The following is a 23531-nucleotide window of genomic DNA, read 5'->3' as shown; positions in this document are numbered from 1 at the left end:
AAAAACATTTCTTAACGTTTTGGGATCCCTCTGTGGATTACTTGGGATTATACACATTATTTAGGCCTAAAGTTATTAGCCTATTATACAGATGGATTTCCCCCTACTCCCTGTAAATTTGACCTTTGATTAATAGCAAATAGGCCTTTTGAATATGGTAGCTATACAATTTCCACATATAATTAAATGGTGTAAAATCCCAATATGGGGGGGATTTACTGCGAATATGGCCTATAGCCTACTGTATGTTATTCAATGTACGTTGGGGCTGCCTGCCCATTAGCACTTAAGCAAATAGGACTTTCATTGATCCGTGTCGTTTCTCCTTTCCCGGTTCTCACTCTCGTCCCACGGCAGGGCGATGAGGCTGACTGAAAATCGTCTCCTCTGCTGATAGACGCTACTGAAGCACTGTCTTCGCTGCCTACAACCGGACCTAACATGAATTTGGCTTTGCTTGCCGCGCTAACAGCCGCGCTTTTGGCTGCGGATAGCGGCTTCTGTTATTCCAGCAGCGTCCCTTCATTCATCCTGCCGTTTACTGACTGCGTCCAGAGCCGTGGGAAAGACGGTTTCTACCGGGGAGCTATAGACGTCACTGAGTCCGGCACCCGGTGCATGAACTGGACCGAAGTGGCCGGCTTCAAGGAGCGCTACCCGGGCAAAGGAATAGGAGAGCACAATCACTGTCGCAACCCGGACGGCAGGATCCGACCCTGGTGCTTTTTCAGGAACCACAAAGGCAGAGTGGACTGGGGGTACTGCGACTGTAAACAAGGTAAACACGCAGACCTATAATAGACAAACAGCATTATAGGATTTCGTTGGGATTCATAATCTTAAATGTGTAATAGGAATATGTCGAAAAAAAACATTATAAAAGTCGAAATCCCCAAATGAACTGAATGATCATTTAAAACCAATGCTTTGACTGCCCCGGATACAGTAGCCTAATTAAGTCCCTGTGACTTGGCTTGTTATGCTAATTTTTATTTGGGCTGATGAAGAGCAGAGAACTGTACAGAGGTTTTTAAGATGGTGTGAAACTGTGTTAACAATTTTCTAGCTCCATTGTGTTCAACTCAGGAAGCCCATGCTGAAGTAATTAGACAGGACACACCTTCAGTTTCCCAGGTGTGAGAACAGTGTATGCAGATGGCAAGTCTAAGCACATTTGTGCTGTAATGAGTGCGCAGGTATTTGCTTATATGGTGTGTTGTACACCACATAAGTATGCCATATAGGGCTACTCAGAGAGAGTAAAGTGATTAGGCTCGATAAAATCTCTCTTGTCACATCAAAATAGTTTGACATGGGGAACACCATATTATCACCTATAACACCTATCAAGTACCAAGGCATGGATTACTAAGTGTTGCTAAAATTAAAAGTAAGGGCAAAGTGGGCCTTATATCTCTGGATTGATGAAAGGTAGAAGTAAGAGAGAGTGGTGAAAGGAATAGTGTGCAATTTCCATCTGGCACAAGCAGCATATGTGGTATTTTCAGTCTTGTAGTGTGTAGGCACAGCATGGGTAAATTATCTTGTAATTGATACATGGAATTGACATACATTGGTCTTGTTATTAAACATGTTTGGACAATTACACACCTTTTGAAGGGGTGGCCAAATTCGGTTCTTTTCTGACCTTTTGCGAGAAAAAGACAGCCACACAGTAAATGTTTAATTTAACTTAAGAAATGCTGATGGCAGTAAGAGGCAGACGTTCACCTGTGCGTGTGTGTGTGTGTGTGTTTTTATGTGTGTGCATGAACATGCACTCTTACAATCTTTGTTGCCATAATAACCCAAATATACCAAGTGATACACACAACGCAATCAGGTTACTCAATAAACAACATGCACCCACACACACTGTAACCATCTGTGAAACACTCTATTCCAAATCCTAATTAGCTTGTGGCTAAATTAATTTAATCAGTGATAGAATCAGCTGTATGGCATTGAGGTCTGAGGCCATACAGGGTGAATACATATTTTATTCTTGGGGGAAAGAAACAAAAAAAATGCTGTGTGGATAGCTATATATGTCATCATTTGCTGTGACATTAAAAAATACAACCAGTACATAGTCAAACATCTGCTTTATTGTCCTATAGTGTATGTACTGTATTTTTAACGGCACTATATTTTTATCGTTGTTTTCTTTTTACAGTCTAGTTGTAATGTGACGACACAACACACATATTAAACATTATGTCAATGGATGTCAGGAACTAAAGTGCAATGAGACCTTCTGCATGCAGCCGTTTTGACGCTGACCGATTCATTGGATCATTTATAAGACAGTTGTACGCTCTTTAGATGCTTTTCTGTCATCTTTACAAAATCAAATACAGCCCCTCTTCTCTTCTCTTTTTCAACTTGGATTGAGCTGTTTCTCTTTTTTCACTTTGCATCCACTTCTGCCCCTTTTATTTCTTCCTGTATTTCATCCTGCTCCCTCTCTTTCTGTTTCTTAACACCCTACTTATATATTTTGATATGGTGTGACACATCTTTTTTGTGACATATTTTATCCCCCATTTTGTATGTGCTTGATTACTACACATCTACTGTTCTCCAACCCTCTTTCCATCCCAGGCTCTGTGCGTCTGCAAGGAGGTCGCTCCAAGCTAGATGGCAGGGTGGAAGTCTATCTGGGAGGAGTGTGGGGGTCTGTGTGTAGCGATGACTGGGGGGACGAAGACGCTGCAGTGGTTTGCAGACAGCTGGGCAAGGGGTGAGAGCACACATGCACACACATGCGCTCAGGCATGCACTATTTGCCGCTCTCTGTCTGCGTCCCCCTCTTACATACATTATCAGACACAGGTGCAAGTACAATAACCATCTGCAATGTGAAGCTACATTGGTCCGACATATGGTAAGAGTAAGAGTGATATGGAAATTTAGTGGGAATCAGACATACACATGCACTCTCTTCACAGTCTTTGTACTTGTCTTGTGTGACCCTTGCATTCCAACCCCCCCCATTTCCCAGAGGTATTTAAATACCTTTAGTGCTCAGCTATTTACCTTGTTACCACCTCTCTCTTTCTCTTTTGACTGTTTCTTCTGGTCTTGCATTTTAAGATGCTTTCATGCCAGAAGAGCCACAGATCTGCTGGGTCTTGAGGGAGCCTGTAGACAGATCATACATATCGACAGTGTTCATAAGCTGGGGTGTAGATAGTTGAGAAAGTGTATTATTTCCCTGGAGAACAGAGACATTCTGTGCACTTACTACACATGTTAACACTAACACCAGCGCCGGCACACATGCTGACATGAACACATGCCTGTGTCTGCATATTCACACAGGAGTCAGTCAATGAAAGTCCACAGCGAAAGGAAAGAGGGCAAATGTCAGCCATATGTCAGCCGGTATTGTTGGTGATGACTTTCACGTGGCCATTTATTGAAGCTGTTGGGTGTAAAACTGCTGATCGCATTGACCCTGGAATGGCAGATCATGAACATACAAATAGCTCAATGTTACTGCTACCAGCCGGCTGCTGTACTTTTTCCTCTGAGATTGGCCGCCTGGCTGCAGGATTCATCTCAGATGATTTGAAAAAAGAAGTGCCAAGCAACTCTAATTTCATTTTTCTTGAAAAATGTTCAAATGTCTTGATAAACACATTTCATCAGTTTGCTGTTTGATGTCAGTTGTGTGTTTCAAATTAGTAATAATAACTTGTTTGCTTTTTGATCCCATTCCAGGATCTCAGGTCGTGCACGTGCAGTTCCCTTGTTTCGTCCAAGCATGGCCAAGCTCCATTGGAGGGCGGTCCATTGCCAGGGAGAGGAGCCAGACCTGCTCCTGTGTCCTAAGACTGCTTGGAATGGAGGGGAATGTTCTCTGGCTGCAGCCATCACATGCACACAGCAGCAAGGTAGGCCCTCTTCATGGGGAATTATAGGTCTGTGATGGATGTATAGAGGTTTGAATGAATATTTGATATGATGATAAAAATTGTTTTAGAACTGTCCTGAAAATAAACAAAAAAATCTCCTATTATCTTATCCTCTAAATGTAGCACTTGCAATAGATCAGCATACTTGACAAAGTTGATGTACTTGTACGCTTCTTGCACTTTTTGGGGTTGTACCAAAATTGTAGAATCCACTTATTGTAAGTCATTTTGGATAAAAGCATCAGCTAAATAAATGTAATATTAATATCTAAACAACTCACTGCATTTTGTGTCAGCCTGCATAGATTCTTTAAGTAGACTGTGAAAATGTGTGCATTCATGCTTGTGTTTGTTTCAGCAGTAGTGACGCTCCCTATACGGCTGGTGGGGGGTCGATCAGGGTCAGAGGGCACAGTGGAGGTCTTCCATGCAGGGCAGTGGGGTTCCATATGTGATGACCAATGGGACGACAGTGATGCAGAGGTGGTGTGTCGACAACTGGGGCTGAGGTGATAGGGCACACACTCACACACACACACACACACATTAATGTTCATATTCACATTTATTCCAACTGGTAAATAGCATAAAGGAAATACATTGTGAGTATGAGAGTAAGAGGAAAAAGTTTGACAGAAATATAGAGACTAGGAAGCTTAGATGAGTAACTGTGGGTGTCCCGTCTGTCTCTCTTTATCTCCAAAAGTATGAGAAATATTCTTTCCATTCGGACACACAGAGAGAGAGGCGAGCAGTAAAGAACATCTGGGGGTCAGATAATGAATAAGGCTCATTGTTCCTGCATGAATTCTAGTACCACAGAGATATGCATATTTAGCAACACTACACTCTCTGCAAAGGTTTGTGTGTGCATTTTTTGTGTATGCCACTGTGGTGTTGCAATGTTTATGTATGCACGGATATGCGTGGCAATTTCTCAAAAATCTATTTGAAATACAGTAGGTTTATTTGATTCAATTTCCAGATTAAACAAATACTCGTATTTTGTAAGTCAAACAGAGCCTGTCTGTACATCTGTTTTTAATTGTATCAGTATTACTGCAAACCAAACCTTCTATTCTTCTGTACCGTGTCTTTTCTTTGCAGCGGTGTGGCGAAGGCATGGGGCCAGGCACATTTTGGCAAGGGTTCAGACCGTGTCTGGCTGGATGAGGTGCGTTGCACAGGCAATGAGCTCACTCTGGAGCAGTGTCCAAAAAGTGCCTGGGGGGAGCACAACTGTCTGCACTCTGAGGATGCAGGAGTGTCCTGCAACCCTCTAACAGGTAGAACAACAATTGACTCAGCATTAGCAATCTATAATATTCAGAAAAACATGCAAGTTTAATGCAAACATAGTTTACATATAAAGCCCTTCCTGGAACATTTTGACTTGTCAAACACAGGTGTGACTGATAGCATTAATACGGGTTGCACATGACTGTGGTATTGTGTGTGCTGGGTAACTGGAAGGCCTAAATTGAATAGAGCAATCGTTAATGTTATTAGTTACACCCGTGCTTTTATTGCTATGAAAAGTCAAAATGTTCTCTTTAAAAAAAAGTTTGGAAATTGGTTATGGGAGAGAAAAAAACAAATCAAATTCCCTTGATGAAAAGGGTGCAATTTGAAAACATCTCTTTCCCACATGAGCTCGCTCCTGGAGCCAGCGAAGTACCATATTTTATGTGAGTTAATGGTGGCCAGGCCCAGAAATATGGAGGTTGACTATTGCTCAGCCTGATCAAACAGTGTGGGAAAGGTTATGTGTGGTTTTACCAGGAACAGGAAGAGAGGAATAAGAGTGTGGCGGGTAGCCAGATGACCAAAGTGTAAATTCTGGCTACAGACATTGGCTCCGAACAGCATCTCCCAGTGCTGTTTTATCATTTGTGTTTTGTAAATAAAAATATCTATTTGTAATTGATTTATGTATTTATTCAGAAAGCTGTTTTAATGTGGATGCAAGGTTATGGAAATGTATTCTCCTTAGCGAGGACGTTGCCTAACTCTCTGTCTTTCTCTTCCTTTCCAGATGGCTCTGTTAGGTTGGTAGGGGGCACCAGCAGCTATGAGGGACGTTTAGAAGTATTTTACCGTGGTCAGTGGGGGACAGTGTGTGATGACGGCTGGACAGACTATAACACACAAGTCGTGTGCCGACAACTTGGTTACAGGTAATGTGGAGTATTTACTCCAGACAGGCACATACACATGCACTCTCTGTACTTATTAAGAAGTGTGAAAAAAAATGTGTGTTTGTGTGTGTGTACATGTCTACCTTGTAGATTAGGTGAGACTCTCCTTTCTGAAGGACTAGACATCACCTCAGTCCCACGCTTCGGGGTGGGGTCAGGTCCCATTCTTTTGGATGATGTGAGCTGCACAGGGAAAGAGCCTAGCCTATTGCTGTGCAACAGGAAGGAGTGGCTCCGCCATGACTGCACACACCATGAAGATGTGAACATTGCGTGCAGCGCTGATCACAATGGAGACAGTCTTCCAACGAGTAAGACAGAATCTTATCTTGCTGTAAGACTTCAAAAGGATGCACATAGCATAGAAACCGTTAATGGCCGAGAGAGGCTCAATGTAACCTTTAAAATGTTGGTTATGTATGTGGTTAGATACTGATATTATTTATATTATGTGCATATGTAGATTGTCACTGTTTGGTCTTTGAAAAACAAAGAGCAGTGCTTCTTGAACCTTGATTGAAGTTTGTTATAACAACACACATGGAAACGTAATGTCTGTGTGGGTTGTGCTTAGATGTGGAAAGTTTGCAAGTTAGCAGACGCACAAGTGGGCAATCTCTAAACATTTCTGGCCAGTGTTTTAGGAAAATTGGTTGTGACGCAGGTATTTGCCTTCATAAATGGTAATGGTCTTTCTCAAAAATCCCATTGCGGTTTTAGAGTTGATCAAGACGGAAAGTCCACTCGCAACACCCTTAATGATTGTTTGTAATATTCTCTTTTGCTTATTTTAGTCATTGTTAAGGCTTTTCATTTTGTTGATTATTTGATTTCTTTGACATCTTAAACAATAAGTGGGTGGTTACACTCGTATCTTACTTTTGTGTTGCCATTGTTGAATACAAATCACCCATCCCCTTTGAATTATGGGGAGCTCAGTCCTCAACCTGTTGTATTTTCCATTCATATGCCTCATAATTGAAAGACAAAAGTGTCTGTTAGAAGCAGACTTTTAACTAGATCTATTCATTCCAATAAATCAGAACTCATTATCATAGGTCCAGAGTTAGAATATTCTCCTATCTTGGTTTACTGTTTTCTAATATCATATATTAATATATATAATGTATTATTATATATAATATACAGTAATTATAATACTGTGCATATTATATCTACATTGGTTACTTGTGCGTTTTAGGGTTGACTTGAATATGTATTCTAATCACTTTTATAACTCATATGGGGTAAGCTCCTGACTGCTGACCTTATACCGCCCTATTAGCTGAGTTCTGCCTGAGATCCTCTGGTTGTTCCCTTTTAGTGACTCCTAGGTGCAGACTAAAATCTATCAGTGTTTGCCATCTGGGCCCCTCAACTCTGGAATGATAGCTGGATGAGATCAGGCTAGCAAGTTTTTAAAAATCTTGTTTAAAATAACTAACAATACATTATTCTAGAAGGACATTTACTGAAATGACTCCTGTACTTTATTTTCTGATTGTTCTTATATATTTTTATTCCCTTTTGATCTATAAACAACTATACATTTTTGTTTTTTGTAAAGCGCTTTGTAATAATAAGACTGGATCAAATTAATAAAAAATATGATATATTAAGATTATTATCCATAATAATGTTAGCTTAAAACAAGGACTGTTGAAGCTTTGTATTAAGAACCCACATACACTACCGATCAAAAGTTTGGGGTCACTTAGAAATTTCCTTTCCACTCCATTATAGACAGAATACCAGCTGAGATCAGTTGCATTGTTTTTTTAATCAGGGCAGTAGTTTTCAGATTACATTATGTTCTTACATAATTGCAAAAGGGTTCTCGACTGTTGTAGAAAGAAGTGGCTGATCTTTAATGCAATATCTACATTGCCCATTATGAGCAACCATTCATCCAATGTTCCAAAGGCACATTCTGTTTACGAATCTGATATCATTTTAAAAGGCTAACTGAGAAAACATTGGAGAACCCTTTTGCAATTATGTAAGCACATAATGTAATCTGAAAACTGCTGCCCTAAAAAAACAACGCAACTGATCTCAGCTGGTATTCTGTCTATAATGGAGTGGAATGGAAATTTCTAAGTGACCCCAAATTTTTGACCGGTAGTGTACGTATAGACTTTGAAGAACAGGAAACCTAAGGATGAAAGCCTCCATGTAATTTCCTGTCACTTCATAATACCTGTTAATGGAATTGCAAGCTGATGTCTTTAAGATCTCTGCCAAACTCAATCTGCATTCAATTTGATCTCATCCGACTGAGAAGAGAAAAGCCAACACTCTCCAAGAGACAGATAGAGGATGATGTAAGTCATGCTAACTCTAATAGGCACAGCTGTTAGTTGGCTTGTCCAGGCTTAATAACTGGGCTGCTTGTAAAGTCGTCATGATTAAATGGACTTACTGCAAACCTTTTCCTAAAGTTAGTCTCCCTCATGCCACTATTCCTAACTGTTCCTAACTGCAAAATCATAACTATCAGGCACCAGACACACATACTGTAACACTGCACTTCTTACCTCTTTATAAGAAGAGACATAAGGGTTCAGTAGTGTTACTACTTGCTAAAAGAGGGAGGAAGGGTTGGATGGTAACACCATTAATCAAGCCTTTTTCTATAGCCTCTGGACACCAATAAAGATGTCTAAGCATAGTGGCTCAGATTTCACCTAATACAACCATTTCATTCTCTGCCATCTGTCATGATGTTGAATGTAACAGATAAGTCTGGTGAATGTCACAGAAAGGATGCGTCATGTTTTTTTTTAATGTCCTCTCAGTGATGATAAATTGGGTTTAGGTAGCTTAAGTTATTTTGGCAAGAGCCTGAGGGACACTCTCACCTCACAAATGCCCACTAAAGAATTGTGTCATTACTCCATAGCGTGTGTGTGTGTGTGTGTGTGTGTGTGTGTGTGTGTGTGTGTGTGTGTGTGTGTGTGTGTGTTTGTTTGTGTGCATTTGTTTGAGTGTTTATGTGTGCACGCAAATCCCTCTTTCCCACTCAACATGCCACAGGCAGATTGGTTTAAGTTGTTATGTTGTTTTTGGAAAAGGAAAAAAGCAGATAAGCCAGGCTGTGCTTTGAACTCTTAGTCTCTCTCTCTCTCCCCCCCTCTCCCTCTCCCTCTTTCACTCTGTTTTGAGAGAGCATCATGTTAGTGTTGTATCAGAGCAGCAGTGTGTGTGTGTGTGTGTGTAAACATTCCCACAATTAACTCTCCCTATCTAAATCTCCCCATCCTACAATTCTTATGTTCCACACACACAATGTTCAACTTAATACAGTCACAGAGATTCCAGGCTAAACTGACCGCTAACAAAGTTGTTCTAGTACTTGCTATTTACAGAATGATTGTGTTACCGTATACAATGTTTCAGCTACAAACCGCAACAACCAATTTTATATTTCATAGCATAAAAAACCTGACACTTGGCAAGAGTGTAAACTGATCCTAAAACTGTCTACACATGGAAAAGACATTGGCATTCACTTAAATGAGATTTGTGTGTGTGTGTGTGTGTGTGTGTGTGTGTGTGTGTGTGTGTGTGTGTGTGTGTGTGTGTGTGTGTGTGTGTGTGTGTGTGTGTGTGTGTGTGTGTGTGTGTGTGGGCATCTGTGTGCAGACAAATGATGATGGATGGTTTAAACTAAAGCCCAGACTGATGTGATTAACAGTATAGGTGAATACCATTTGAGGGAGAAAGAACAAGAGAGGGAGCGTGTGAAAAACAGAGAGAGACAATGAAAATAAATGATCTTTTCATCACGACAGGAGTCTAACTTCCCCTTCTGGACACACAAGTGGTTATGTACATGAAAACAGACAGGTGTTCAAGCTTTTTTCCTTTGTAGGGAACGTGAGCGCACATGCCCTATTTAGGAGACATGCTAGCCCGGAGGATGAGGATGTTAGGGAATGTGTGTGTAGTGCCTTTGAGTATTTCTAGACTTAGGCAACTTAAGAGAACAGAAATAAATCTGTGCCAGCAGGGTGAGTCTGTGTAGTTTTTTTTAAATTGCATATATGCGTATGTGTGTTCTTCAGGTGTGCCAATAAGGCTTGTGGGAGGAGAGAGCCCTAGGGAAGGCCGGGTGGAGCTCTATCTGGCTGGACAATGGGGGACTGTGTGTGATGACGGATGGACTGATCGTGATGCTGAGGTGGTGTGCCGACAACTGGGATACAGGTATGTATGTTTGGAGAGATGTGTGCATTTTACAGCTGCAACTAATGATTATTTTCATCATTGATTAACTATTGAAAAATCTCTCGATTAATTTTGGTTAACAAAATGCAAAGATATTCGGTTTACTAGAATAAAAGGCTAAGACAACCTGCAAATATTCACTTTTGAGAAAGTGGTACATTCTGGGCGCTTTTGCTTCAAAACTGACATGATGAAAAGTTAATTAACTTAGTTAATTTCTGTCGATCATTTCCTTTTCAGTCATGGTCAGGATGTTGGAATAGAGGTAACATGTTGGAGAAAGGCTCAGTTTTGAGCTGTGGCATTGCAGTGTGATCACTATATAAACTTACATAAGTGAATCCAGACTGCCTACTCAGTTTGCAAAATCAATCACTACTTCTAAGACTTGGCATCTGCGTGCTCCCACTTTCTCTGTCTTCCATCTCTCCATCTCTCACCCCTTCTCTGTTTTCAGTTTGCATTTCATCACGCACGTCTCGAGTTTCAAGCTAACCGACAATGGAAAAACTACACTATGCTTTTAATCATTTAAGATTACTATATTTCATTAATCAATCTTTACAAATTGTGCACTAAAGTTTTCAGAGTACTTCTTATGAGCCTCTGCTGTGCTGCCAGCTGCTTTTATTAGGGGTTTTAGCTGTGCCCTTTTGCAGAGCCAAGATAAACATCCAATTAAAGAGCAGGCTAATTATGCATATGACACATTCACAGTGACAGATCTCTTGTGGCGAAGCAAACTACCTCATCTCATCCTCTCTGTGTCCCATTATCCCTTCCCTCTGAGACACTGTCCAGTTTTCCAAAACAATGGCAATGGGATGGCAAAGAAAAACTGTACCGTAACAAACTGTCTTCATTTTCTCTCTCATCTCTTATCCCTTAGCCACCCAATTTTCTGTGACATATCTGGGTGTAGATGAAAGCCACATCTGGAGTGCATAAGTGAGAGAGAGAGAGCATGTTGTAGGAGTGTAAAAGCCATGTTAGGATCATCATTCTGTCTCATACAGGGTGTGGTGAAAGGTCATTACATACACAGCAGGTCCCCAAGGGTTAGGCCGGTTACACACTGCCTGCGTGGTTTGAGCGTGGCGCTTCTGTTGCGTGTCAGCTGCGTGGCGGCTGCATGGATTTTTCTATGTCTTTACACACCATAAACGTCTCTGACGTGGTGCTGCTGCTGCTGCTAGCCTTATCTGGACACATGTTTCCTATCGATAAAATGAAATACCATGTTAAAAATAAATATATACTGATTTGATTACAGCAAAGACAACGTCGGCAGTATTGACGGCAAAATAGACTACAGAATATTTCGTTCTGCATTGACAGGTGCAATATTAGAAAATATTTTTTTTTTTTAATTACATTTATATCAAAACCTAGAGACTTTCAAACATCAACATGTCATTTATTAATATGTATTTGTGTCTAAACAACATATAAACATCTTTTCCTATTCTATTTTGCTTGTAAATGCTTCCAACACGCTTGCGTGTCGCGTGAAAAATAGACGTTGGTTTTATTTCTAGCAGGCACGCGTTTTTGGCGCGGCTCGAGCCGCACCTGAGACGCGCGTGTCACGCAGGCAGTGTGTAAGCTCTAATCTGTTACATGGGAGCCGAAATATAAAAGGCAGTGTCTAAGCTCTAACCTGTTAACATGGGAGCCGAAATATAAACGGACACGCCACGCAGCTGACACGCTCGCGCGACGCATCCTCTGTGTAACCGGCCTTAGAGGTTGCTCAGGGAGTGATAAAACAAAATATGCATATTCATACACACACAGACACAGACACACACACATACACTTTCACACAACTTTTAGAAAAAAAAAACTTAAATAAGAATCTACATGAAACTGGACAACAAACAAAAAAGGTTTGACAGCATAATACTTGAAAACATATTTTGGCAACAACTTAATTTGTGGTCGAGTTGAGGGAGTTCCAGGGGATCCCAAGCAAAAAGGGGAATAATTATTATGGTTATCCACATTTTAAGGATAATTCATGGTACATGGGCAGTATATGAAATGTGATGTCTGACAAAACACTTGGCGTTCCTTTTTAAGTTGAGCATGTGGTATCCAAAGCAGATTGTGTTGCATTTCTGACTGACGTTGTGTTACTGGAGGTTCACCCTTTACATGCTCAGGGAGCTATTGGAGACACAGGCACACTGCTACATGTCTCACTAAGAGACATGAGATTCCCTTTAGATGAGTGGGGATAGAAGACCTGCCACCCATCAAACCCCAGGGACGCAACATGAGATCCTCTCAGTCAGTTATCTATCAATCTTAATTAAAGTCACAGTTACAGCCTATACAGGCACACAATACGCAGCCACAACCTACAGGCCTCTGTGTGTTATCTGTTTGCTTATTAAAGTCAGAGGTGAGAAAGTAATAAAAATACTGTTATCAGATTGTAAAAGTGGTTTGACCTGGTTTGCGTCACAGCCAAAGAATGTCAAACAATAACATCTAACATGTCATCACGGTCTGCATGCTTATACACACACACACACAGACAAAAAGATGTGGCAACCAAGCATTCAACTCTTGAATGCTTCTGTTAAAGGTAATTTCAAAAAGATAAATAGAATTAGAAGAAAAAAAATACATAACAGAGTTTTTATCACTAAATCAAAGAAGGTATATTTGTTTATACAATATGTCCTACACATTCTACACTTTCAAAATCTCATCAGACTATTACAAAAAAACAGACATTTCTACATTTCAAATTCTGACAGGAGCTCATCTGGAAATGGTTCAAAATGCTGCAGCTTTTCTTCTCACAAAAACAAAGTGTAGGGAACACATTACTTAAGTGTTGGCCTCTTTTCATTGCCCGCCAGTGGCGGAGACTTTAAAATACGATTTTAGTTGTTACCTATCAAGCTTTAGGTGAAGCTCGAGTACATATTTGAATTGTTGTTCCAAGAGCTCAGCTTAAAATGAAGGAGGAATATTTATAGAATATTTTACCTCTTACTTTAACAGTAGATCATCTAATTCAACCAACTGACTCTTTTTAAAAAGCTTCTCAAGATGTACTTATATTCCCTCTTTTCTAAACTGATTATGATTTCATGTTGTTTCATGTTTTTTGGTGAGAATTACTTTGTTTTATCTCTAGCCTCAATATGAACTACCTTTTTGGCAGTTTTTGAGTTTAATACAATTTATAAGGCAATCCCAATGAAGTGTCTGTGTTCTGTGTCCATTCCACTACAGTGGGGTTGCAAAGGCCCGTGTGATGGCGTACTTTGGGGAGGGGACAGGGCCCATCCACGTGGACAATGTTAAGTGCGGCGGCGAGGAGCATTTGTTAGCAGACTGCATCAAACAGACACTTGGCACTCACAACTGTCGCCATAGTGAGGACGCTGGGGTCATCTGTGACTATGGTGAATCACAAACCAGCTACAAAGAGGTCAAAGGTCAGTCAGGTCTGATTTTTATTTAAAATAGTATGGAGCTCTTGTGATTTATTTGGAGTATCTGAGTGTGCATTGAGCATGTGTGAGACTATAGTGTGTTTAGCAAACAGGAGGTACGAGTCTGAGAAGAAAGCAGGCAGGGCTTCAGTGTGTGTGTGTGTGTGTGTGTGTGTGTGTATCCAGATGGTAAAAGGGAAAGAGCAATGTTATTGCTTCACCCTGTCTGTCACACATTAGGGCAGACTCACACAATGCTATTCGTTACCTGCACACATGCTATTACTTCCATTTCGCAAGGGCACATTCTTCTGCAAGTCAAACCAGTGCAGGAGGGTCCTTTGTCTCTTCAGTATGATGAATTACATCTTCTGTTTGTAGATGTTAACATCACGTACACACAGACTATGTAAAATGATCTCTCATTTATTTAATTTCATTTTTTTCAGGTTTATTATTTTTTTCAGTCAGTCTAAATATTTAATATGAGCGACATCTGAGCCAAAATGTAAGGTTTAACAATCATCACCCTCCCACACACCCTCACATATACACTCCCAATGGTTCCTCTTTGTCTCTGTCAGATCCTGTCAACTCAATTTGTGGTTTGCGGCTCATACACACCCGCCAGCGGCGAATCATAGGAGGAGAAAACTCTCTGAGGTAAGCTGGAAGGGACAGGAGGGAATAATGACAGCACAAAGAGCTCCTGCCAGAAACATATGGAATAAAGAATATTGGACACATTTTCAAGACAATAAGTCTTAAATGGAAAACAGCTGATCTGAATCTACAGGCAAAGAAATGTCAACTGTGAGTAATTCCTCCAAACACAAACTATAAGCGGACCCAAATGAGTAAGAATGTCGGCATTAATTGTGAGTTTGTCACTTACAACGATTTACATTGAAGAGACACAGGCATGCATTGGCCAACACGAAAAAAACTCACTGGAATTAAACAAGAAAATCCTGTGGTTATGACTTGTCTGTCTTGCTCAGTGTGTGTTTGTGTTGTGTGTGTGTGAGAAACATATAGAGAGAGACAGAAAGAGGTTTGGATAAGCTGAGAGAAAAGCAACATTTATGTGTCTTTGAATGCAACCAAGTGAGTACGGCTTCATCTATGGTAGGATTTGAAACCAAAGAACGTTTTTCATACTGAGTATGTATGTGTGTGTTTGTGTGTGTGCATGTCTAGACAACATCCTGCATGTTTACGCTTTACATAGCTGCATGTAAACTCATTCTGCTAAATAAGCTAATGTTTAGTGTCCTCCAAAAAAATCACATAAATCATATTTGGATAGAATATGCATGTTGCTATGATGACTACCTGCACTTTTATAATTGCTTGTGTGTGTGTGTGTGTGTGTGTGTGTGTGTGTGTGTGTGTGTGTGTGTGTGTGTGTGTGTGTGTGTGTGTGTGTGTGCGTCTGTAGGGGTGGCTGGCCATGGCAGGCTGCAGTTCGTTTGCGAGGATCTCGAGGAGACGGGAGGTTGGTGTGTGGAGCGACTCTCATTGACACTTGCTGGGTCCTCACCTCAGCACACTGCTTCAAGAGGTCAAACACACACACACACACACACACACACACACACACACACACACACACACACAACAACATCTACTCACACACATACAGTATGTATGTGTCACCATTTGAAAGGCTATGTTAAAATTTTGAAAGCCAATTAATGATTAATGATGTGAGCATGTAGTATGGAGGCCAGGAAATGATCAGTTTTGAAGTTATCTTTATTCATGAAAATGTGGTTGTGCTTATGCATACATTTCCCTCCAGCTTGAGCTACGCCTGAACTGCACTACTTAACTACTTCCGTATATTCAAGTCTTACAGAGGCATAAGAACCTCAATGATGTGAGCAGTGATCAGTGGTGGTTTGGCTGTAGTGCAGGTGGCAGGGAGACAAGCCAGAGTTACTTCATCTCAACTTCATCTGGTCTGGGGGCCTCCACCTGGCACCACCAACTTGAAATCAATCACCTAATGCATACAGCAGAGAAGGCAGCAGAAAGAAAAATGAAAAGGAAAGAAAATTAATTGAACAGAGAGAGAGACTTAGCAAATTTGTGAAGAGCTTAGAAAAGCCTAGAGTCTGCTATTGATATCTGTACAGCACATGTAACGTTGTCGGACTGTATTTTAAGGATAATATCTTTTGGTTGCATTACCAAGTATTCATCATTTGGGTTTGGGAAAACCAGAACTCTTTACAGGCCCCAGCAACTCTGCCACTATAAATCCAGATTTTTCCACATTAAAGAGAGGAAATGGTCATTCACTAAATCTTTTCCAGTACCATTTATCCAGCCATTCCCAGGTCCTATCTACTGCCAGAGTTGTACTCCTAACGTCAAGAACCTCTACTCTGTGATTTGACTCGTATGTCACATGCTATTTCTTTAAATGACACACAGGAAACTTATAATTAGGAACACTTGGGAAATAGCAATCAGGACGTCTAGGACTGATTAATGCAAACAGTGCCCATAGTTGACCACCAGTGTAATTGCAGATTGAAATAATGTATGTTAGTCTGACTCTTTACTAACAATGATAAATAATTTAAAACTGCACAGTAGGCACTATAGTAGCCATATTAGTTAGCCTCAAATATGCTCTTGTGGTTGAATGGCTTAGCTTGCTTGTGCAAGAGTAAATACATGATAGGCTTTACCAAAACAAATGAATATGTTTATGTGCTTAATGACCTAGGTGCTCACTCATCTACTGCCTCAGCCTTTGCTTTTTATTTGTATTGAATGGGTTTTAATAATACATCATAGCTTGTGGAATTCATCTGCCAGGTTCAGATGGATGACATTCCTACAGTAGTAACATTTTGCTGACTGCAGCCACATTGGCACACAATTTGTACAGCAACATGTACAGCACAACGCTTTTCTAGTGTAACGGTTTATTATTTCTGATAGATGTTGCTCAAAAGATACCGCAAGTGCACACCTAAACACAGTGACAGATATTATGAAGGGTATTTTGAACTGTACGTAGGACATTTATTTTCATAGACATTGTAAGCAGACAAGAAAGTTCAGCCACTACAAAGTACTTCTCTTGCCTGCTTGGTCACCTATCTGTCTTAGGTGCTCCAAGCTGTTAGCTTTAGCTATGACAGCTTTGAAGAGTAATTTGCGGCATGCAAGCCAGAGCATGCATACCAAGATAGGGACTTCCGACTTAACTGTGTCCCCTTTCTTATATGGTAACCAAAATAGGGTGATACAGCACCCGCGGCACACACAGCAACAAACAAACAAAAATACCCATGCAGTCACACAATACACAGAAGATGCATCAACAAGTTTGCCTACTCACTTCTTCTTCTTGTTCTAATTTACACACAAGCACAGATGATTTTATAATGACATGTTAAGGTGCCACTACCAAATGTAACTTAACACGATCATGTTTCCCTATCCCTTACATTACCGATTAGTAGGTTCATAAAAATTGACCTCAGCTCAGTAGTCACATGCTGTCAACATGTTAAGCCTATTTATTCCTTCTGGCTGTACAGCTGGGGGCTTGCCAACAGTAACACAACTCCAGCAGATTTGTAACTGCTTTTAGCAACTACAACAACATGTGAAAGGTAATTTATCACATTCACATTCACATTCAAACTCCATTCTAATCCTGAGATGTTGCCTTCATGGTGGGTATGCACTGTACATATTTAACTGGTCAGCAGTGTCTTTGCTCTGCCAGGAACGCCTTGGCATTCCCAGGTCAGGAGATCTTTCCGGAAACACACCAGTTGTAACTGGACACACAGACTTGGCTCGATTGAAAGGTCTCCTTCCTTAACTCCTCTCCCCTTCCTTCTCTTCCCTCCCTCCTTCCCTCTCCTTTGGTCCCATCTTTGTCCCTGACTTACCTCTCCTCCTCTCCCACTCCATTTCAAAAAGGCCAAACATCTCTAACAAGTAAATGGAAAAGTGGAAAACACTTCATTATGTCAACCTATGAGTCAGTATTAAGCATAAACACACACTGACAATGGCAGATTTATTGTTATCAATCTTGTCTATACTCAGTCTGTGTCCAAGTTTTCATTAGTTTAGCTCCAAGAAGTAGTGCAGGACATGTGCAGCCCATTCTTAGTCATGATTTATAGTGAATTGATAAAAGCACTGTTGAAGAAGGAGGTAAGACAGAGAAAAGGAGGGAGTATGTGTCTGATTAGTTAATTGGACAAAGCTTTTAGGACTGTCTGATTAAGCATATGCAATATTTATAAGCCTCAGGGGGAACACCAACACTATACGTAATACTCAGTAGAAAAGCTTTGGAACATATGGGAAAAGAAATCTCTTCTACTACTCATAGGCAACAAGTGCAGATGTTATGACTGTGTGCTCAGTGTAACAGTACACAGTACTTTTTTCAGCTCTAGATTAACTGTTGCTGAGGTAACCCATGCAAGAGCTCGTTATTTTATTGCTCATGGTTTATGTATCAGCAGTGGGATACTGCACCCACACACACGCACACTCTTAATCCATCCCTCTATTCCTCTCTGCAGGTACGGAAACAGCACCAAGCAATATAAAGTTAGAGTGGGCGACTACCACTCCCTCGTCCCTGAGGAATACGAAGAGGAGTACGGCGTCGATCAGATTGTCCTCCACCCAGGCTACCACTCCCATAACAACGATTACGACCTGGCCTTGGTTCGTCTGTCACCGGGGGCCGTGGGCCAGATACCGGGAGAGTGTGTGTCATTCAGCCGTCATGTTCTTCCCGCCTGTCTGCCCATACGCAAAGAGAGAGTGCTCAAACAAGCCAGCAACTGTCATATTACCGGCTGGGGTGACACGGGTGAGGGTGTGTGTGTGTGTTTGTGTGTAGAGGGGAGGTGGGTACGGTGGCCCTGAGGTGCAAAACATGACATCATTTAATTATTGTATTTAAGATGTAAGCAACACTGTATAGGTGTAGGACCTCCACAACTTGAAATTCTTTTAAATTGCACTGGAAATCAACGTAATGTGAAAACAGAAAGGTAATGAGCGACCATAAAAAAATCGCACTGGGACTAGTTATTTGGGGTAAAAGTCTATTGTACATTTGGAGAGACAGTGAAACAATCACGTACTGTAACCACTGTATTCTTACCATATGTTAGTCATTTTGAAGGTCAACTGCAAATGCATATGTAGTAGAAGAGAATCCTCCAGCAGTAATTGCACTTGTTTGACCTACGCTCTGTATCTGTCCATACACTTGACTGTGTACACCGACACACATCTGTTAGTGATCTTTAAGTTACATGCTGATGTCATTAGTCATAGCAACATAGTCACAAATGGTTACAGACAGTGTCATTACACGCTTATACAAAAACATGTACACCCTGTTGAGGAGTTTTGTGTGTCTGTTTTCTTAATGTCGGTTGAATTTGTGTGTGTGTGTGTGTGTGTGTGTGTGTGTGTGTGTGTGTGTGTGTGTGTGTGTGTGTTGAGAGACTGTTTTTATTAGTTTACCCAAGTGTAATGACAACACATGCTATTTAGAGTGTGTGATGCTGGCAATGGTGAAATGTCTGCTTTGTACAGCTGTTTGCATTTGGCAATCTGCCCTCTAATATCACACACACACCACCCTAAGCTACCATGGAGAGTTGATAACGCTGTGTGGGAGGGGGGGAGGTAGGGGCGGGTTACGGGAGAGGATATTGGTGGATAGATTGAACCTCTGCAGACATTTTGGCCACAGGGTGAAGTTCCTTGTTGGTTATTGAACAAAGTGACTGCCAACAGCATGTGTATCAGAGGAAGCACATTTCTGTGTACAACCTCTAACAGGCCAACAGTAAAGTGACACGGCCAGGGATTCGGTCATAAACCAAAGTGTTAAGATATGTTTTGATCGGATGATGGCGATAGTCGAAAGGTCAGGGGATCAAAGCTTTAACAACTCATCCTTTAGGGACCATAAATGTCTCTACCAAATGGCATGGCAAACCGTCCAATAGTTGTCCAGACATTTCACTCAGAACCAAAAATGTCAACCTGCTGGTAATGCTAGAGGACCAAAGGGATGATCCTACCGACCAACATTGCCATCACTAGAGTTATCATGGTTAAAGGAACACGCCGACTTATTGGGAATTTAGCTTATTCACCGTAACCCCCAGAGTTAGACAAGTCGATACTTACCCTTCTCATCTCCGTGCGTGCTGTAATGCTGTTTGACGGCTCCAGCGGCATCAGGCCAGCACAGAACATGCAGGTAATGGTTCCAGTAATCCTACTGCTCCGAATAAGTGACAAAATAACGCCAACATGTTCCTATTTAAATGTTGTGATTTATAGAGTTACAGCGTGTACAAAAAACAATATAACATGAGACACAGCCGTCTTCTAACTGTAAACAAACCGGGAACTATATTCTCAGGCGGAAGAATATAGTACTTGGGCGGAGTGATATGCTCGCAGCAAGCCTGTCTGAGAATATAGTTCCCAGTTTGTCTACTGTTAGAAGATGGCTGTGTCTCATGTTACGTTGTTTTTTTGTACACACTGTGACTATACAAATCACAACATGTAAATAGGGACATGTTGGCGTTATTTTGTCACAATTCGGAGCAGTAGGCTAGTTGGAACCAGTTACCTGCAGGATCTGTGCTAGGCTAAGCTAATGCTGGAGCCGTCAGACAGCATTACAGCACGCACGGAGATGAGAAGGGTATGTATCGACTTGTCTTACTCTGGGGGTTACGGTGAATAAGCTAAATTCCCAATAAGTCGGCGTGTTCCTTTAAAACACAAATATGATGCAGACACACACAATCCACCTACCATCCACCTCTCATTCTAAACTCTAACACTTTGCCTCTTTCTCAGGCCGCTCATACTCCAAGACCCTACAGCAGGCCCCCCTCTCCTTACTTCCCCGGCGTCATTGCCAGCAACATTTCCACAGTGCCTTCACAAGCCGCATGCTCTGCGCCGGCAGCATCCAATCGGAAAGACGTGTGGACAGTTGCCGTGGTGACAGTGGAGGTCCGTTGGTGTGTGAGCGTCCGGGAGGGGGTTGGGTGGTTTACGGGGTCACGTCCTGGGGTCATGCCTGTCGGACACAACAGTCCCCCGGCGTCTACACCAAAGTCTCTGCCTTCAGCTCCTGGATACGCAAGGTGATTGGCCGTGATGACAGGAAAGAGAAAAAGCGATGAAAGGTGAATGACAAATTTGAAGAATTGACCTCTCGATCAGAAAGAATGACACTCAAAGACTTACTCGATTGGTCAGGTGACAACTGATACAACAATGTGTTACTGATGTGATGATGTTATGACCTGATTATCCAGTGATGTAAGTTGTAACCTGACTATCAAATAGTCAACGCTGGACTTCTTTTTATTTTTTATTTTTTTTGGCGAGAGGAAGGCTTTTCTGTCTTTTCTCTCATCTAAGTCATAAGCACTTATTTTAATGATTTACTATTCTCTTGAGCTGCAAGATTTTGGATGGTGTTAAATCTCAACTCAAAAAAATGTAACCGTAACTTAAATATCTTTTTGTTGTTTCTTGTGACATTGCATACTACACTTAAAAACATTATTTTTTACCAAAATAATGTTTTCTGTGCTTGCTTTTGTTGTAAAGTTGTGATTTATGGTATGCAGTGTGATTAAAATGGTTGAAAAGGGACCACAGTAAAAAACTAAAAAGAAAGAAGGAAAACAAGATACATGCATGCACTCATGCGTACATAGTAAGTAATGACATGATATGAAGTTGCAGAATTGCACTAAGAATCCCCCTTTAGGTACTTCTTGTATGATATTCAGTGTTTTGTGTTAAGCATTCTGGTCACATTGACATTTGCCAAATTGAAATATGCATTTCAACCTGATTTCATTATTATTTTTTGTAATGTGTCTCCATTGGGCTCATTGTTTTGCTGTGTAAAGAGCAGATTTCAGGTCTTAGTAATTACTCAGGCATTTATCATTTACAATCAGTCAGTATTTGTCCTTAACTCAGTGCTGCTTCGCATTTGCAGAGAAAGTAAGGGACTAAAGTGTTTCTGAATCAAAGCACATAACAGCATTAAGTGTTGACTTGTATCGACAATTAATTCATGTTCTTTTGTTCTAGTAGGATAGTTAAGTGTTGTCGAGGTTTTGACAACACTAAATGGAGACAATCTGGTACACTTGAAAAAATAACTACACTGCCTTCTTATTTGGTGTTTACTGACTATGTGTTATGTTTTAATGTACTGTAACATTTCTTTATAAATAGGTTTTTGTAAGTGAGTTTGTTGTGTGTTTAATTACTTAAAAGTTTTAAGTCCTACTGTAATGGCCATAGTCTGTTTATGTAAAAACATTTTAATGTCACTGAATATATGTTTTAAGTGGTTGTTGCACTTTATGTTACACTTTCTGTTTTTCCCACACATCTGAATGGCGACAACAGCTGGAACAACAAAGCTCTTTCAGGTTTGTTTCTGACTGCAAACTGTCAAAGTGAGCACCACTATGTCAGACAATGTGTATGCACACACGCCCACGCACACACAGTGTCACTGGTTTGTCACACAGTCTCGACAGGAATGACAGCCATTTTCTGAGTTGTTCTTATTTACAAGGCAAACATGGCATGTTGACTTAACACCCATTTAAGAACTGGGACCAACTGCCACAGTGGGAAGCTGCATGTAATCTTGGCAACATAAATGCAAATTATTCTCATCTTTCCAACATTTCTTTTTCCTCATGTGCTTAAAAGTTATGTTAGGTGCAGTGATTTAACTTTTGACCCGTTATTGTTATAGCTTTGCTCCTTGTATCAAAGCACTTCATTTGTTCCGCATTTCCTGTATGTTTGATCATGTTAAGCCAAAATCTTTATCAACACCGTTTATTATAGTACAGTACAGTATGTCTTACTGTAATATCAAACAGAATATTACCACCTTGTGGTTAACCCATTACATACAACTGCATTCCATGAATCTGTATGGACGGTATTTGCACATCCTGCTGCGTAAGTGAAATTTCTATCTCTAAATAACGGTCTTTTCCTTTATACAATTTATGTTTACTTATGGACCTAACTGAGAAATAGAGTACTGTGATTTCATTATTTTTTTTCAAAAGCATTTAAAAAATCAACCATAAGCCCAGACAACGCTTCAAATGATGTTGAAAGGCATCATAGAAATAACAAAGTGGTCTGGCTTTGTTGACTAATTGGATTTGAGCCCTGGCTCTGATTTTAAGTAAGCTTTTACTTGATTTTAAAATATTTTATGAGACGTGATGCTAAAAATGAAATGCAAATGTCATCATGCCTTACTGCCTTTTTATCGGTGAACCGTTCCTTTTTATCCTTATAGACAAAATTGAATTATTTGTCAACCAGACACACACTGGCAGTTATGCAAATGTGTGCCCGTTTTGCGCACACATGAACACAGAGGCAGATAGTTCATTTAACTAATAAGCTCGGAAGGCACAACATGCTGCAGGGGGTTTGTGGGAGTAAACGTGCAGCTCCATTTTTCACACCTGCTGAATTGATTGCCTGAACTCACCGAACTGCTCTGAGCGAGAGCACAGCTGTCCTTATTGTCTGAAAGCACCCTCCTGTGGTCATTATCATACATTACAAAATATTGGAGCTCATTTTATATGGGAATTATGACACTATAAAACACTATAAAA

At 40.7% G+C, this 23531-nt stretch overlaps 1 protein-coding gene across 2 annotated transcripts; it reads left to right on the top strand.

Moving 5' to 3' along the window:
- Window positions 1–115: 115 nt before the first annotated feature.
- Window positions 116–22052, top strand: prss12 (serine protease 12). 2 transcript variants are annotated; one of them, XM_028598025.1, is made up of 13 exons: window positions 116–778; window positions 2605–2743; window positions 3727–3899; window positions 4282–4429; window positions 5028–5206; window positions 5956–6097; window positions 6209–6429; window positions 10186–10327; window positions 13601–13806; window positions 14388–14466; window positions 15245–15367; window positions 18375–18670; window positions 20698–22052. In XM_028598025.1, the coding sequence occupies exons 1-13, from the start codon at window positions 442–444 to the stop codon at window positions 21027–21029; spliced, it is 2517 nt and encodes an 838-aa protein (XP_028453826.1). In that variant the 5' UTR covers window positions 116–441; the 3' UTR covers window positions 21030–22052. The 2 variants fall into 2 exon arrangements, with proteins under 2 accessions (XP_028453826.1, XP_028453821.1); XM_028598020.1 differs by having other exon boundaries at window positions 4279–4429.
- The last annotated feature ends 1479 nt before the right edge of the window (window positions 22053–23531 follow it).

The sequence above is a fragment of the Perca flavescens genome, chromosome 2, assembly GCF_004354835.1.
Source record: "Perca flavescens isolate YP-PL-M2 chromosome 2, PFLA_1.0, whole genome shotgun sequence".
Classification (NCBI taxonomy): Eukaryota; Metazoa; Chordata; class Actinopteri; order Perciformes; family Percidae; genus Perca; species Perca flavescens.
Note: the sequence above shows the minus strand (reverse complement) of the source record. Positions and strands in the feature narration are given on the sequence as shown.

What these genes read in the sequence shown, in the direction of transcription:
- prss12 (XM_028598020.1), top strand. Translation starts at nt 442, where the DNA reads ATGAATTTGGCTTTGCTTGCCGCGCTAACAGCCGCGCTTTTGGCTGCG. An exon ending in GTACTGCGACTGTAAACAAG is followed by an intron (nt 779 to 2,604) that starts GTAAACACGCAG and finishes TTTCCATCCCAG; the next exon opens with GCTCTGTGCGTCTGCAAGGA. An exon ending in CAGCTACAAAGAGGTCAAAG is followed by an intron (nt 13,807 to 14,387) that starts GTCAGTCAGGTC and finishes TGTCTCTGTCAG; the next exon opens with ATCCTGTCAACTCAATTTGT.